This window comes from Trichomonas vaginalis, chromosome V (genome assembly GCF_026262505.1).
Source record: "Trichomonas vaginalis G3 chromosome V, whole genome shotgun sequence".
NCBI lineage: Eukaryota > Parabasalia > Trichomonadida > Trichomonadidae > Trichomonas > Trichomonas vaginalis.
The window spans coordinates 20,729,320-20,744,703 of NC_067207.1; the positions used below are offsets into that span (position 1 = coordinate 20,729,320).

Consider the following 15,384-nt stretch of genomic DNA (forward strand, 5'->3'; position numbering starts at 1 on the left):
TGTTGTTCACTGAGCAACTTTGAGAAGAATCATTTGTGATTCTTGTCAAAGTTGAATCAAAGACAACAATTGATAGACAATTGTTGTCCTTGTGTACAACATTCACTTGAATTATAAACAATAACAAGTGTTTGTTGTTCACTGAGCAACTTTGAGAAGAATCATTTGTGATTCTTGTCAAAGTTGAATCAAAGACAACAATTGATAGACAATTGTTGTCCTTGTGTACAACATTCACTTGAATTATAAACAATAACAAGTGTTTGTTGTTCACTGAGCAACTTTGAGAAGAATCATTTGTGATTCTTGTCAAAGTTGAATCAAAGACAACAATTGATAGACAATTGTTGTCCTTGTGTACAACATTCACTTGAATTATAAACAATAACAAGTGTTTGTTGTTCACTGAGCAACTTTGAGAAGAATCATTTGTGATTCTTGTCAAAGTTGAATCAAAGACAACAATTGATAGACAATTGTTGTCCTTGTGTACAACATTCACTTGAATTATAAACAATAACAAGTGTTTGTTGTTCACTGAGCAACTTTGAGAAGAATCATTTGTGATTCTTGTCAAAGTTGAATCAAAGACAACAATTGATAGACAATTGTTGTCCTTGTGTACAACATTCACTTGAATTATAAACAATAACAAGTGTTTGTTGTTCACTGAGCAACTTTGAGAAGAATCATTTGTGATTCTTGTCAAAGTTGAATCAAAGACAACAATTGATAGACAATTGTTGTCCTTGTGTACAACATTCACTTGAATTATAAACAATAACAAGTGTTTGTTGTTCACTGAGCAACTTTGAGAAGAATCATTTGTGATTCTTGTCAAAGTTGAATCAAAGACAACAATTGATAGACAATTGTTGTCCTTGTGTACAACATTCACTTGAATTATAAACAATAACAAGTGTTTGTTGTTCACTGAGCAACTTTGAGAAGAATCATTTGTGATTCTTGTCAAAGTTGAATCAAAGACAACAATTGATAGACAATTGTTGTCTTTGTGTACAACATTCACTTGAATTATAAACAATAACAAGTGTTTGTTGTTCACTGAGCAACTTTGAGAAGAATCATTTGTGATTCTTGTCAAAGTTGAATCAAAGACAACAATTGATAGACAATTGTTGTCCTTGTGTACAACATTCACTTGAATTATAAACAATAACAAGTGTTTGTTGTTCACTGAGCAACTTTGAGAAGAATCATTTGTGATTCTTGTCAAAGTTGAATCAAAGACAACAATTGATAGACAATTGTTGTCCTTGTGTACAACATTCACTTGAATTATAAACAATAACAAGTGTTTGTTGTTCACTGAGCAACTTTGAGAAGAATCATTTGTGATTCTTGTCAAAGTTGAATCAAAGACAACAATTGATAGACAATTGTTGTCCTTGTGTACAACATTCACTTGAATTATAAACAATAACAAGTGTTTGTTGTTCACTGAGCAACTTTGAGAAGAATCATTTGTGATTCTTGTCAAAGTTGAATCAAAGACAACAATTGATAGACAATTGTTGTCCTTGTGTACAACATTCACTTGAATTATAAACAATAACAAGTGTTTGTTGTTCACTGAGCAACTTTGAGAAGAATCATTTGTGATTCTTGTCAAAGTTGAATCAAAGACAACAATTGATAGACAATTGTTGTCTTTGTGTACAACATTCACTTGAATTATAAACAATAACAAGTGTTTGTTGTTCACTGAGCAACTTTGAGAAGAATCATTTGTGATTCTTGTCAAAGTTGAATCAAAGACAACAATTGATAGACAATTGTTTGTCTATGTGTTATAAACACGTGTTATATTTGAAGTTAATCACGTGTTTGTTGTTCACTGACAACTTTTTGAGAACTTATCTTTTGTAATACTTTGAAACACAAAATAGCATATTACACTTTTATTTATCTATATGTGTCATTTTGGGAGACATTGTCTATGCAAGTCTCCCAGAATGACACATTCATACACAATCTTCTTCTGATTGTGTATCTTTTGTCAACAAAGTGCAACAGTGCACTGTTATTGTGTGCTATGTGTCATTGTGGGAGACATTGTCTATGCAAGTCTCCCAGAATGACACATTCATACACAATCTTCTTCTGATTGTGTATCTTTTGTCAACAAAGTGCAACAGTGCACTGTTATTGTGTGCTATGCGTCATTGTGGGAGACATTGTCTATGCAAGTCTCCCAGAATGACACATTCATACACAATCTTCTTCTGATTGTGTATCTTTTGTCAACAAAGTGCAACAGTGCACTGTTATTGTGTGCTATGTGTCATTGTGGGAGACATTGTCTATGCAAGTCTCCCAGAATGACACATTCATACACAATCTTCAATTCTTGTTTTAATTTTGTCTCATATTAACTGAATATCTCTCTTCAACATATTTACTTCTAATACCCGACAATACCTTATCATAAAACCCCTAAAGCCACTTTTTCTTCTCTATTTACTTTTAAATTCTGAGATTCAAATTTTTTTCTATTTCATTCAGTTTTCTTTTATCAAAATCATATAACCATTCATACTGATTCTTAATTTACTATATTACATTGAGATTTCATCTTTTTTCATATTTCGAATTAAATCAGCTATTTAAACCTAATATCCGGACCTGTCAGTATTCAAATATTATTGGCCACATGTATCTGAGCATTTACACGGATTTTACCAAATTTTGCAAAAAATGTGTTATGAGATGGGTGTTTACCCACGTTTTGCAAAAAAAACCAAAATGATAGAGTGGGTCATAAGGATCAGTTTTGCTATAGCTTGTCCGGCTTGAAACTCAATATTCATTCGGGAAAAGACGTTTCAAAATTTTGTAAAGTATTCAAATTTGCAGCTTTGTTCGATTTGAAAATTGAAATTTGAAACGAAATGACTGTATGAATATGTTCTTCATATTGAATCTAAGCATTTCTTGGAATTTGGAGTTTTTCTAAAAAGTTTTATCGGTTGAAAAATTAAAAATAAAACAAAAGAATTTTTTTCCGATTTTTTAAACGCATCTTAATTTTTAACGGACGAAGGAGTATTTGATCAAAGTTCAATAAGGCTATCACACTATATTATAGTTAGCTTGCAAAGTAAGCAATATAATCTGGAATTTAATAACTTCATAAAGATTTGATAAAACCATTTTTGTGTAAATTAGTATTTAATAGGAAAATATGAAATTAGATTAGTCAAACATATAAATTGTTATTATATGAAATGATAACAATTGATAAAACATACAGATTGGAAGATTAGGTGAATTTTTGTGATGAATAGGTGTGTTTGTATGTAATGCCTCTATAGTATATTCATAATAAAAATTAGTATACTATAAAAACTTGATTTGAGAAGAAAATTAATGTGGAATAAGAAGATTGTAGAGAAACGTCTCATTCTGTGAGACAGTCACAAATAATATCTCCTTACCATATCAAATCCTTAAATTTTATATATGCTATTTTTTTAATCTTTTAAAAATTTCTCTTTAACTCTCTTCAAAGACTTTCTTTTATGTCAAAAATTTGTTTCACTTTGCCCCAACTCATATACTCTAAAAATAATAACAATAGCCAAATATATAAAATTAATTTTTAATTCATTAAAATTATATTTATTCAAAGTAAATCCTCATATAAACTTCTATGAACCATCCTCATCTGTTAATTCAATCAAGTATTCTAAGAAATTTGGGCAATTTTCTTCGAATAATTGGCTCTCATATGATAAATCTATTAATTCAATTTTGTCATGCATAAAATCATACTTTCCGAATATGCAATAGCATTTTTCAAGAGCCAACAATAAATCAATTTTAAATCTTAGACTGTTATTATTAAATGATTCAAGTAGTCCTTCCTCCAATAAAAAGTGGTACATTATTTGTTGATCGTTCTGTGAAAATTCGAAATTTAAGATACAATAGCAAATTATCTGAACGAAAAACTTTTTCTTGCTAGAATTGTAATCATTATAATTATCAATAATATTTGAAAAAAGACCGCTATAAAAGATAAAATCTTGATCGAAATGCGTAAAAACAATGAAAAGTATCTGATTGAAGAATTCTGGAACGCTTTGGTCTAGACACCACCATATGTAACGGTTAAGAGAGAACTATTGATCTTGCATTATAAAGTCTACTAGTGAAATTTCGTTATTCATTAATGAATACAATAATGTACCTATTTTCTTTTGTTTATTATGTGTTGATTTGTTTTGCCATTGAAAATAACATAGATATGTATCATCGGATTCTAATGCTAAAATTTTAAAGTCGTAATAAATAACAATCCGGGTAAAAACAAGGATATTTTCGTCAAATGCATCTATTTTGTCAACAGGAAATGGTATCTTGGAGACACAATCACCAATATCAATATTTTCAACATCTTGTTTATAAGATTTGATATTCATTAAAATTTGATATAAAAAAGTAAATTCATTGCTCAGAAAATTGAGAAAATTGAGAGTAACCGCCAAATAAGATTTTTAAAAATAAAGAACTAAGGGTACAGTATATGAGAAGGAAGAATCCAAAATTTTATTTTTAAGGTTTTGCAAGAAATATTTTTATTAATAAACGGTAGAATGGGGAGAAGCTTCCTAAACTTTTTAATCCCATAAATATGGTCATTATCTGGAATAAAGAGTTAAGCGTCATATGTCACTTTTTGTACTAAGGAAACATCGACTTTATGCGTTATGACTTTTCGATGAGGAAACAAGTGTTCACGTATTACAAACTTCCTTATTCCAATAAACCGACCCTAAACATAATTAATTCTAAGCATGATAATGGTCTCTTTTCTATGATAACCAAATCAATTTGGTTATCATAGTAAAGCACCAAAAACTGGAATAGGAATAACCGCACTTAAACAGGAATAGGCAGTGTGGAAACTAGAGAAGACTCAACTGATTTTTTAAGCAACTCTTCTTGCCGATTCAAATCTGCTTTGCTAATCATTGTATATTACTATATTCTGATTAGGATACTTTAACGCTTGATGCATGCACATCATTCTTTTAGCTGATTTCTAAAATACAATCTTCTATTAACTTTGAAATTTCTTCAAAAGTTATAGTAATTCCATAGTTCATTCGTAAAATGTTATTAAATAGCTCTGACGATTCCTTTGCACGCAAAATGAGGTAGTATTTTTTGAATTTTTTACTCAAAATAAAACAAAATCTACCCAATTTTATACCACTAAAGCCTATATTGACACACATATATATAAATCTCTATTGTTATAAGATAAATTTGAAAAAATAAATTTTTTTCCTAAAATGTAAAATTATACTTGTATTCAAAGAAAGTAGATCGTTTATAAGGAAGGTATTATATATTTGGGGAGAAAATCCCTTACAATATACAAAAATATGAAAGAATATTCAATCATCAGGAAAGAGCTTAGTACTAACCATTTGTGAGACGTTCATATAATATCTTTTTCCTTTTTGGGGTTTTTAATCGGATTATCCATTTCCCTGCATTGACTTTAATTCATTCTTGATGATCTGAGAGTATACATGATCATTATCGAACGTTTGCCATACTCTTCCACAGTTAATGATTGCTGAAAAATGAATAGTACTGAATAACAGCTGGAATTTCATAAGTATTTTGCGTATTTATACTGATTTAAACATGAAATACTCATACAAAATGCAAAGTTTTTAAAAACAATCAATAAAAGATTTTAAATTAGATAAAATATCATATGTCACTTCTTTTTTCATCTGGATAATAAAATTGATAAATTTTTTTCTAATTAAAGATAAAGATGCATTTATAGTAGTAGAAAATTAATTTCTAGACTAAAGCTTGTTTATTGTCACCGTTTTAAGTCTAAATTTATAGGAAATGGTTATTTTATTATGCATTAAAAGTTCTTCTATAAAATTAACATTAAAATCATCTTTCGCCTAAGAGTAATAACAAGGTTATGCAAATTTTATTGAAATAGTACGAGAATTTTGTTTGAAAATATAATATGGTTAAAAATAGGGAATGGATGTATGAATGTTCCATATTTATTTTATCCGAGTTGCTTCATGATTCCATATTGCCGATTCCTATTCCAGTTTTTGGTGCTTTACTATGATAACCAAATTGATTTGGTTATCATAGAAAAGAGACCATTATCATGCTTAGAATTAATTATGTTTAGGGTCGGTTTATTGGAATAAGGAAGTTTGTAATACGTGAACACTTGTTTCCTCATCGAAAAGTCATAACGCATAAAGTCGATGTTTCCTTAGTACAAAAAGTGACATATGACGCTTAACTCTTTATTCCAGATAATGACCATATTTATGGGATTAAAAAGTTTAGGAAGCTTCTCCCCAATAATAATAGGAATATCGATATTAAAAAAGAAATACATGAAATAAATAAAAATTTGATTCAACTTTGACAAGAATCACAAATGATTCTTCTCAAAGTTGCTCAGTGAACAACAAACACTTGTTATTGTTTATAATTCAAGTGAATGTGTACACAAGGACAACAATTGTCTATCAATTGTTGTCTTTGATTCAACTTTGACAAGAATCACAAATGATTCTTCTCAAAGTTGCTCAGTGAACAACAAACACTTGTTATTGTTTATAATTCAAGTGAATGTTGTACACAAGGACAACAATTGTCTATCAATTGTTGTCTTTGATTCAACTTTGACAAGAATCACAAATGATTCTTCTCAAAGTTGCTCAGTGAACAACAAACACTTGTTATTGTTTATAATTCAAGTGAATGTTGTACACAAGGACAACAATTGTCTATCAATTGTTGTCTTTGATTCAACTTTGACAAGAATCACAAATGATTCTTCTCAAAGTTGCTCAGTGAACAACAAACACTTGTTATTGTTTATAATTCAAGTGAATGTTGTACACAAGGACAACAATTGTCTATCAATTGTTGTCTTTGATTCAACTTTGACAAGAATCACAAATGATTCTTCTCAAAGTTGCTCAGTGAACAACAAACACTTGTTATTGTTTATAATTCAAGTGAATGTTGTACACAAAGACAACAATTGTCTATCAATTGTTGTCTTTGATTCAACTTTATTAAAAATTTTAATTATATCTTTTAATTTATATTTATTTACGTTCACATTTCTTTTATATCCTTTATATTAATATAAAATTTCGGTTGATCTTCACTCTTTTTCACATATTTTTTCAATAAGATACCCAATTTTTGTATTTATTCTGATTAATATTTTTCACTGTTAATTTTATTGATATCTCAAACTATTTCAACATTTAGTTTTTTAAAAACTCTATTTTTTGTTCTCTCTCTCAATTTTCAAAAGTCATTAATTTTGCATTACTTTATTTAAAATATAATTAACATTGGATAAAAACATTTATTATAATGCCATTTTGGATCAATCTTATGATATTTCAAATCTTTTAAAATACACTCATTCATAACAAATAGTTGCCCTAGACATGTGCGTAACCTCTGTGTACGATATTCCAACACCTTACGACCTGTATGCAAGTTTTTAATTATTGAATAAAAAAACAACAACATACCGTACTTCGAGTATAAAACATGTATACCCTAATAAAAACAAAAATTAGGACATATTTGATTTATGATTTCTTTTCACAAATCGAAATTTTGGGCGTCAAAAATTTTCTCACTGGGTTTTCGTGTATCAATCCCAGCTCATTATATACGCAACCAATCAAAAATCTGATATGGGAGTCCAAGGCTAACTTTTTGTTGTCTACCTAATAAAAGAGGAAGCAGCATTAGTGAGAATAATCGCAAATATTCAATTTAAATTATCTTTTTATTCTTAATTTAAAGTGACAAAAAGAATAAAAAACCTATTCTAAGGCATGTTGTTATGTAAATGAGACTAGACATCATATTTTATGTTATGAAAAAAAAATATTTAGAATTTTAGAACAAAATAAATAGAAAAAATAGCATAACTTATGGATGTGCGTATATTAAATTTAATAAATTAAGAGAAATTATTTTTGGCGCCAAAATTATTCGTTAACTCTCAAATTTTTCTGAGTCAATAAGCCGCTAAAAAAGTGTCATTTTGTTTCGTTAGAGAAAGATGAATTGTCCATGTCATCCAATCGGGAACAAGGGGGATGGGGATTAGATGATAAAGAAGCAATTCATGCTCTCTATCTGAAGCAATCAGACTTACCAGCAACAATGTGAATCGATTTGGCTTTAAAGTTAATATAGCAGATCAGCTTGTTACTGGAGAGACTAGGCATTACGATTGATTCGCTGTAGTGCTCTACTTTAATTTAAGAGTAGTAACGGATAACTGAATTCCCAAAGTTCTTTAGGTGATCCAAAACACTGTAGCTGCTTGAACTTTGGACGAGCCTCGCACCCCAGAGAATAGAAATCCCAATCTTGCTCATGTTTAGTTGAATTAGTCTGCAGCAGTACAGCTCTGATACCACAAGATCGTGATGTATACAAAGTCACAACGCTATTTGATTCAACAACTAGCTAGTTTTGACATCAAATTGCAAAATTTGACTTCGTTATGAGCTCTTTGTAGCAAAAATACATTACACTTAAAGACTAGTTGCTAGACTGTAGTAGTTTGTTCGTATATATCTATTTTTCCCCAACGTATTGCATACTACATTTTGACAAGACTTGCAACCTTATAGTAACCTCGTTGGGAATTGTTCAAGCAAAGCGTAGGTAGTTAAGGTCGAGTAAGAGTTCTTCTTAAATCTTTCACTGAATGAGTAGGTGTTGGAAGAACTGTTCTCTAAAGCGATACAGTTGCGCTACATGTTCGTCAACTTGTCTAGAAATAAATATATCATTTGTTTTATACGTTTTTTCGTAATAAATCTATTTGTATTTGTTGTATTTGAGTATGAAGATAACAAAAACTACGGCATAAGACGCAGTACACTGGGCTTCGTTGCCATTTTATTTACCATGTTAAGAATAAACTTAACAGACATGCTTTGTTTTCGACGAAGCCATCTAAAATAACGTACATCTAAATAAAACTAAAAAACTGTAAAATTTCTTTATTTGATAGTATACTTCAAATTATGCACTATACCTTCTAGAATTCTATAACACTCTTTGCATATAATTTTTTTAAAAAAAAGTTATATCTCGACAAAAATATGATTTATCAATAGAGTATGTAAAATAAAACTCATTCGCAGTATTAAAAAATCGTAAATCTTTCCAAAAAAATTTTGAATTACAAATTTTAAAACTTAAAACAACATTTTTTGAAGCGAAAAAACGAAATCTAATTTTTTTTGGAAAATTTAGAATAAATAGAGCTCTTTAACTCGTCGAATACAAATTGTTTTCAAGTTTTTTTCGACCGGAAATTGAACTTTTAGAGTTTATACAATAAGATTCACATGAAAAAATACGGGTTTAACAAAGAAATCACCAATATAAAGGTTTTTTTAGTAGAACGAGATTGATAAAAACTATGGTATGATAAAAAGACGATAATTTTTTTGGCGGGATAATTGAAGAATATGAATGATTCGAATTACAGACATACTCTAGTCCGAAACTTACTATGGTTCGTGACTTATTTTTGACACAGAATAGCTGTAGACTAAGGCTTACTCTAGATCCAGACTTATTATACAATTAAATTTGCTTTTGGAATAAGACTTAATTTTAGTTACAAACTTATCTTAATATCAGACTTATATTTAGAATCAGACTTACTTTAGTCTAGAACTTACATTTAGAATCAGACTTCCATTTCAAGTCAGACTTACTTTCGTCCGAAACTTACATTTCAAGTCGTCTTACTTCGTCCGAGACTTACATTTCAAGTCAGACTTACTTTCGTCCGAGACTTACATTTCAAGTCAGACTTACTTTCTTCAGACTTACTTTCGTCCGAGACTTACATTTCAAGTCAGACTTACTTTCGTCCGAGACTTAATTTCGTCAGACTTACATTTCAAGTCATACTTACTTTCGTCCGAGACTTAATTTCTAGTCAGACTTACATTTCAAGTCAGACTTACTTTCGTCCGAGACTTACATTTCAAGTCAGACTTACATTTCAAGTCATACTTACTTTCGTCCGAGACTTACATTTCAAGTCATACTTACTTTCGTCCGAGACTTACATTTCAAGTCATACTTACTTTCGTCCGAGACTTACATTTCAAGTCACTTACTTTCGTCCGAGACTTAATTTCGTCAGACTTACATTTCAAGTCAGACTTACTTTCGTCCGAGACTTACATTTCAAGTCAGACTTACTTTCGTCCGAGACTTACATTTCAAGTCATACTTACTTTCGTCCGAGACTTACATTTCAAGTCATACTTACTTTCGTCCGAGACTTACATTTCAAGTCAGACTTACTTTCGTCCGAGACTTACATTTCAAGTCAGACTTACTTTCGTCCGAGACTTACATTTCAAGTCAGACTTACTTTCGTCCGAGACTTACATTTCAAGTCATACTTACTTTCTTCCAAGACTTACTTTCGTCCGAGACTTACATTTCAAGTCATACTTACTTTCGTCCGAGACTTACATTTCAAGTACTTACTTTCTTCAAGACTTACTTTCGTCCGAGACTTACATTTCAAGTCATACTTACTTTCGTCCGAGACTTACATTTCAAGTCATACTTACTTTCGTCCGAGACTTACATTTTAAGTCATACTTACATTAATATCAAACTTATATTAACCTACGACTTACTTTTATTCCCAGACATCTTGATCCACACTGACATTGAAAACCACTCATACATCTGAAGCCACTCAAACATCTAGATCCACTACGACATGGAGATCCACTCAAACATAATTTTTGCTCTCTAACTACATTTTTATATGATTTTACAACCTAAATTTTCTTCTTTACCTAAAGATTATTCGCAATATCTGAATATCATTAATTAATTGAGATATTCAAGTTTTGACAGCGGATTTGGAAAGCAGACTTGATGGAGATTTTAAATCTGATGTCAAATCTTGGTTTTGTGCATTATTGGAAGAGAAAAAAGGGTGTTAATTGCAAATCTTAAATATAGGTTTCTACGAAAAATGTAATTAGGGTTAGAATCATAGAAAGATATATCTGTCAGACATTGTTATGTGTGACAGATAATATTGCATCTCATAGACACTGTTGCATCTTTCAGACACTGATGCATCTCATAGACACTGTTGCATCTGTCAGACACTGTTGCATCTGTCAGACACTGTTGCATCTCATACACACTTTTGCATCTCATAGACACTGTTGCATCTCATAGACACTGTTGCATCTGTCAGACACTGTTGCTTCTGTTAGATACTATTGTATCTCTCAGACACTCTTGCATCTCTCAGACACTGTTAAATTTCATAGACACTGTTGCATCTGTCAGACACTGTTGCATCTCATAGACACTGTTGCATCTATAAGTCACTGTTGCATCTATCACTTACTTTTGCTTCTGTTAGATACTATTGTATCTCTCAAACACTGTTGCATCTCATAGACACTGTTGCATCTCATAGACACTGATGCATCTCATAGACACTGTTGCATCTTTCAGACACTGTTAAATTTCATAGACACTGTTGCATCTCATAGACACTGTTGCATCTCATAGACACTGTTGCATCTATCACTTACTTTTGCTTCTGTTAGATACTATTGTATCTCATAGACACTGTTGCATCTGTCAGACACTGTTAAATTTCATAGACACTGTTGCATCTGTCAGACACTGTTGCATCTCATAGACACTGTTGCATCTCATAGACACTGTTGCATCTCATAGACACTGTTGCATCTGTCAGACACTGTTGCTTCTGTTAGATACTATTGTATCTCTCAAACACTGTTGCATCTCATAGACACTGTTGCATCTGTCAGACACTGTTGCATCTGTCAGACACTGTTGCTTCTGTTAGATACTATTGTATCTCTCAGACACTGTTGCATCTGTCAGACACTGTTGCATCTTTCAGACACTGTTAAATTTCATAGACACTGTTGCATCTGTCAGACACTGTTGCATCTCATAGACACTGTTGCATCTCATAGACACTGTTGCATCTCATAGACACTGTTGCATCTGTCAGACACTGTTGCTTCTGTTAGATACTATTGTATCTCTCAAACACTGTTGCATCTCATAGACACTGTTGCATCTGTCAGACACTGTTGCATCTGTCAGACACTGTTGCTTCTGTTAGATACTATTGTATCTCTCAGACACTCTTGCATCTCTCAGACACTATGCCATCTCATTAACACTGTTGCATCTTTCATTGACTTTTTTATCTCTCAGGAAATATTTTATCTCTATAATATTTTTTATATCTCCCAAACTTTTACATCTTTCTGATTAATTTTTTTATCCTTTTTCATTCTGTTCTGTATATCGAATCTTTATATAACAAATAATTAAATAGTTTCTCATATTTATTAACTATTTTTATAAACAATAATCATACACATTTTATTCATATAAATATTTTTTTCACAAACCATTTTTCCTCTTCCTTCTTACAACAAAATCCGGATCTCTTTCCTTGTCTTTATTATCAAAAACTTCTTCGATAATTTTTGAAATCATGTCTTTGTTTTGCTGATATTCATCTGATTCTTCCGGAAGATATGCATTACTTAATGCCAAATCTATCACTTCTGGATGTGTTTTTCTTAATGATGATATATAATGAATTGCCTGAATTGTATCATAATCGATGTTCATCCCAAGATTAAACATGAAACTTGTTGCCTTGTCAATTGACGGAAGATTTAAAATGCGTTGAACAAGACTTTTAACTCCTATATCTGGAGTTACTTGTTCTTCATACAAGTAAATTTCGTTCTCAACTTTGGTTGTAAATGTTTTCCGAGCCGAAATTTTGCATTGTTCATTTTTCCGATCACCCTTTCCTATCGGATTGTCTTCATCATCATAAACTAGAATATTCTTCGAACTATTGAATTCCAATTTTCCAATATGAAATGCTTTAGGTTTTTCTAAATCGGCCGGTTTTACATCTAAGATGTTATGAATACATGGAATATGAACACCATATAGTTTATAAACATTTTCCATGTTGCAGTTGCATTTACAATGCTGTTCGACTTTATTTTTAATTGCCGAAATTTTCAATTTTCTATAAAGTTTCATTACATTATCATTTTTTGGATTATGTTTGAGTGGCTTTAGATGTATGAGTAGTTTTCAATGTCAGTGTGGATCAAGATGTCTGGGAATAAAAGTAAGTCGTAGGTTAATATAAGTTTGATATTAATGTAAGTATGACTTAAAATGTAAGTCTCGGACGAAAGTAAGTATGACTTGAAATGTAAGTCTCGGACGAAAGTAAGTATGACTTGAAATGTAAGTCTCGGACGAAAGTAAGTCTGACTTGAAATGTAAGTCTCGGACGAAAGTAAGTCTGACTTGAAATTTAAGTCTCGGACGAAAGTAAGTCTGACTTGAAATGTAAGTCTCGGACGAAAGTAAGTCTGACTTGAAATTTAAGTCTCGGACGAAAGTAAGTATGACTTGAAATGTAAGTCTCGGACGAAAGTAAGTATGACTTGAAATGTAAGTCTCGGACGAAAGTAAGTCTTGGAAGAAAGTAAGTATGACTTGAAATGTAAGTCTCGGACGAAAGTAAGTCTGACTTGAAATGTAAGTCTCGGACGAAAGTAAGTCTGACTTGAAATGTAAGTCTCGGACGAAAGTAAGTCTTGGAAGAAAGTAAGTATGACTTGAAATGTAAGTCTCGGACGAAAGTAAGTCTTGGAAGAAAGTAAGTATGACTTGAAATGTAAGTCTCGGACGAAAGTAAGTCTTGGAAGAAAGTAAGTATGACTTGAAATGTAAGTCTCGGACGAAAGTAAGTCTTGGAAGAAAGTAAGTATGACTTGAAATGTAAGTCTCGGACGAAAGTAAGTCTGACTTGAAATGTAAGTCTCGGACGAAAGTAAGTATGACTTGAAATGTAAGTCTCGGACGAAAGTAAGTCTTGGAAGAAAGTAAGTATGACTTGAAATGTAAGTCTCGGACGAAAGTAAGTCTGACTTGAAATGTAAGTCTCGGACGAAAGTAAGTCTTGGAAGAAAGTAAGTATGACTTGAAATGTAAGTCTCGGACGAAAGTAAGTATGACTTGAAATGTAAGTCTCGGACGAAAGTAAGTCTGACTTGAAATTTAAGTCTCGGACGAAAGTAAGTATGACTTGAAATGTAAGTCTCGGACGAAAGTAAGTATGACTTGAAATGTAAGTCTCGGACGAAAGTAAGTCTGACTTGAAATTAAGTCTCGGACGAAAGTAAGTATGACTTGAAATGTAAGTCTCGGACGAAAGTAAGTATGACTTGAAATGTAAGTCTCGGACGAAAGTAAGTCTTGGAAGAAAGTAAGTATGACTTGAAATGTAAGTCTCGGACGAAAGTAAGTCTTGGAAGAAAGTAAGTATGACTTGAAATGTAAGTCTCGGACGAAAGTAAGTCTGACTTGAAATGTAAGTCTCGGACGAAAGTAAGTCTGACTTGAAATGTAAGTCTCGGACGAAAGTAAGTCTTGGAAGAAAGTAAGTATGACTTGAAATGTAAGTCTCGGACGAAAGTAAGTCTTGGAAGAAAGTAAGTATGACTTGAAATGTAAGTCTCGGACGAAAGTAAGTATGACTTGAAATGTAAGTCTCGGACGAAAGTAAGTCTTGAAGAAAGTAAGTATGACTTGAAATGTAAGTCTGACGAAAGTAAGTCTTGGAAGAAAGTAAGTATGACTTGAAATGTAAGTCTCGGACGAAAGTAAGTATGACTTGAAATGTAAGTCTCGGACGAAAGTAAGTCTGACTTGAAATTTAAGTCTCGGACGAAAGTAAGTCTTGGAAGAAAGTAAGTATGACTTGAAATGTAAGTCTCGGACGAAAGTAAGTCTTGGAAGAAAGTAAGTATGACTTGAAATGTAAGTCTCGGACGAAAGTAAGTCTGACTTGAAATGTAAGTCTCGGACGAAAGTAAGTATGACTTGAAATGTAAGTCTCGGACGAAAGTAAGTCTTGGAAGAAAGTAAGTATGACTTGAAATGTAAGTCTCGGACGAAAGTAAGTCTGACTTGAAATGTAAGTCTCGGACGAAAGTAAGTCTTGGAAGAAAGTAAGTATGACTTGAAATGTAAGTCTCGGACGAAAGTAAGTATGACTTGAAATGTAAGTCTCGGACGAAAGTAAGTCTGACTTGAAATTTAAGTCTCGGACGAAAGTAAGTCTGACTTGAAATGTAAGTCTCGGACGAAAGTAAGTCTGACTTGAAATGTAAGTCTCGGACGAAAGTAAGACAGACTTGAAATGTAAGTTTCGGACGA

General features: G+C 31.6%; 1 protein-coding gene across 1 annotated transcript, besides 1 other annotated feature; it reads right to left on the bottom strand.

Annotated features, from left to right (window-relative positions):
• Nucleotides 1-4,621: 4,621 nt before the first annotated feature.
• Nucleotides 4,622-6,382: a mobile genetic element.
• Nucleotides 6,383-10,039: 3,657 nt separating this feature from the next.
• On the bottom strand, nucleotides 10,040-14,729 carry TVAGG3_0373720 (uncharacterized protein; the record flags this gene model as incomplete). The annotated part of the gene is made up of 1 exon (XM_001312753.2): nucleotides 12,529-13,116. The coding sequence occupies one exon, from the start codon at nucleotides 13,114-13,116 to the stop codon at nucleotides 12,529-12,531; it is 588 nt and encodes a 195-aa protein (XP_001312754.1).
• Nucleotides 14,730-15,384: the final 655 nt, after the last annotated feature.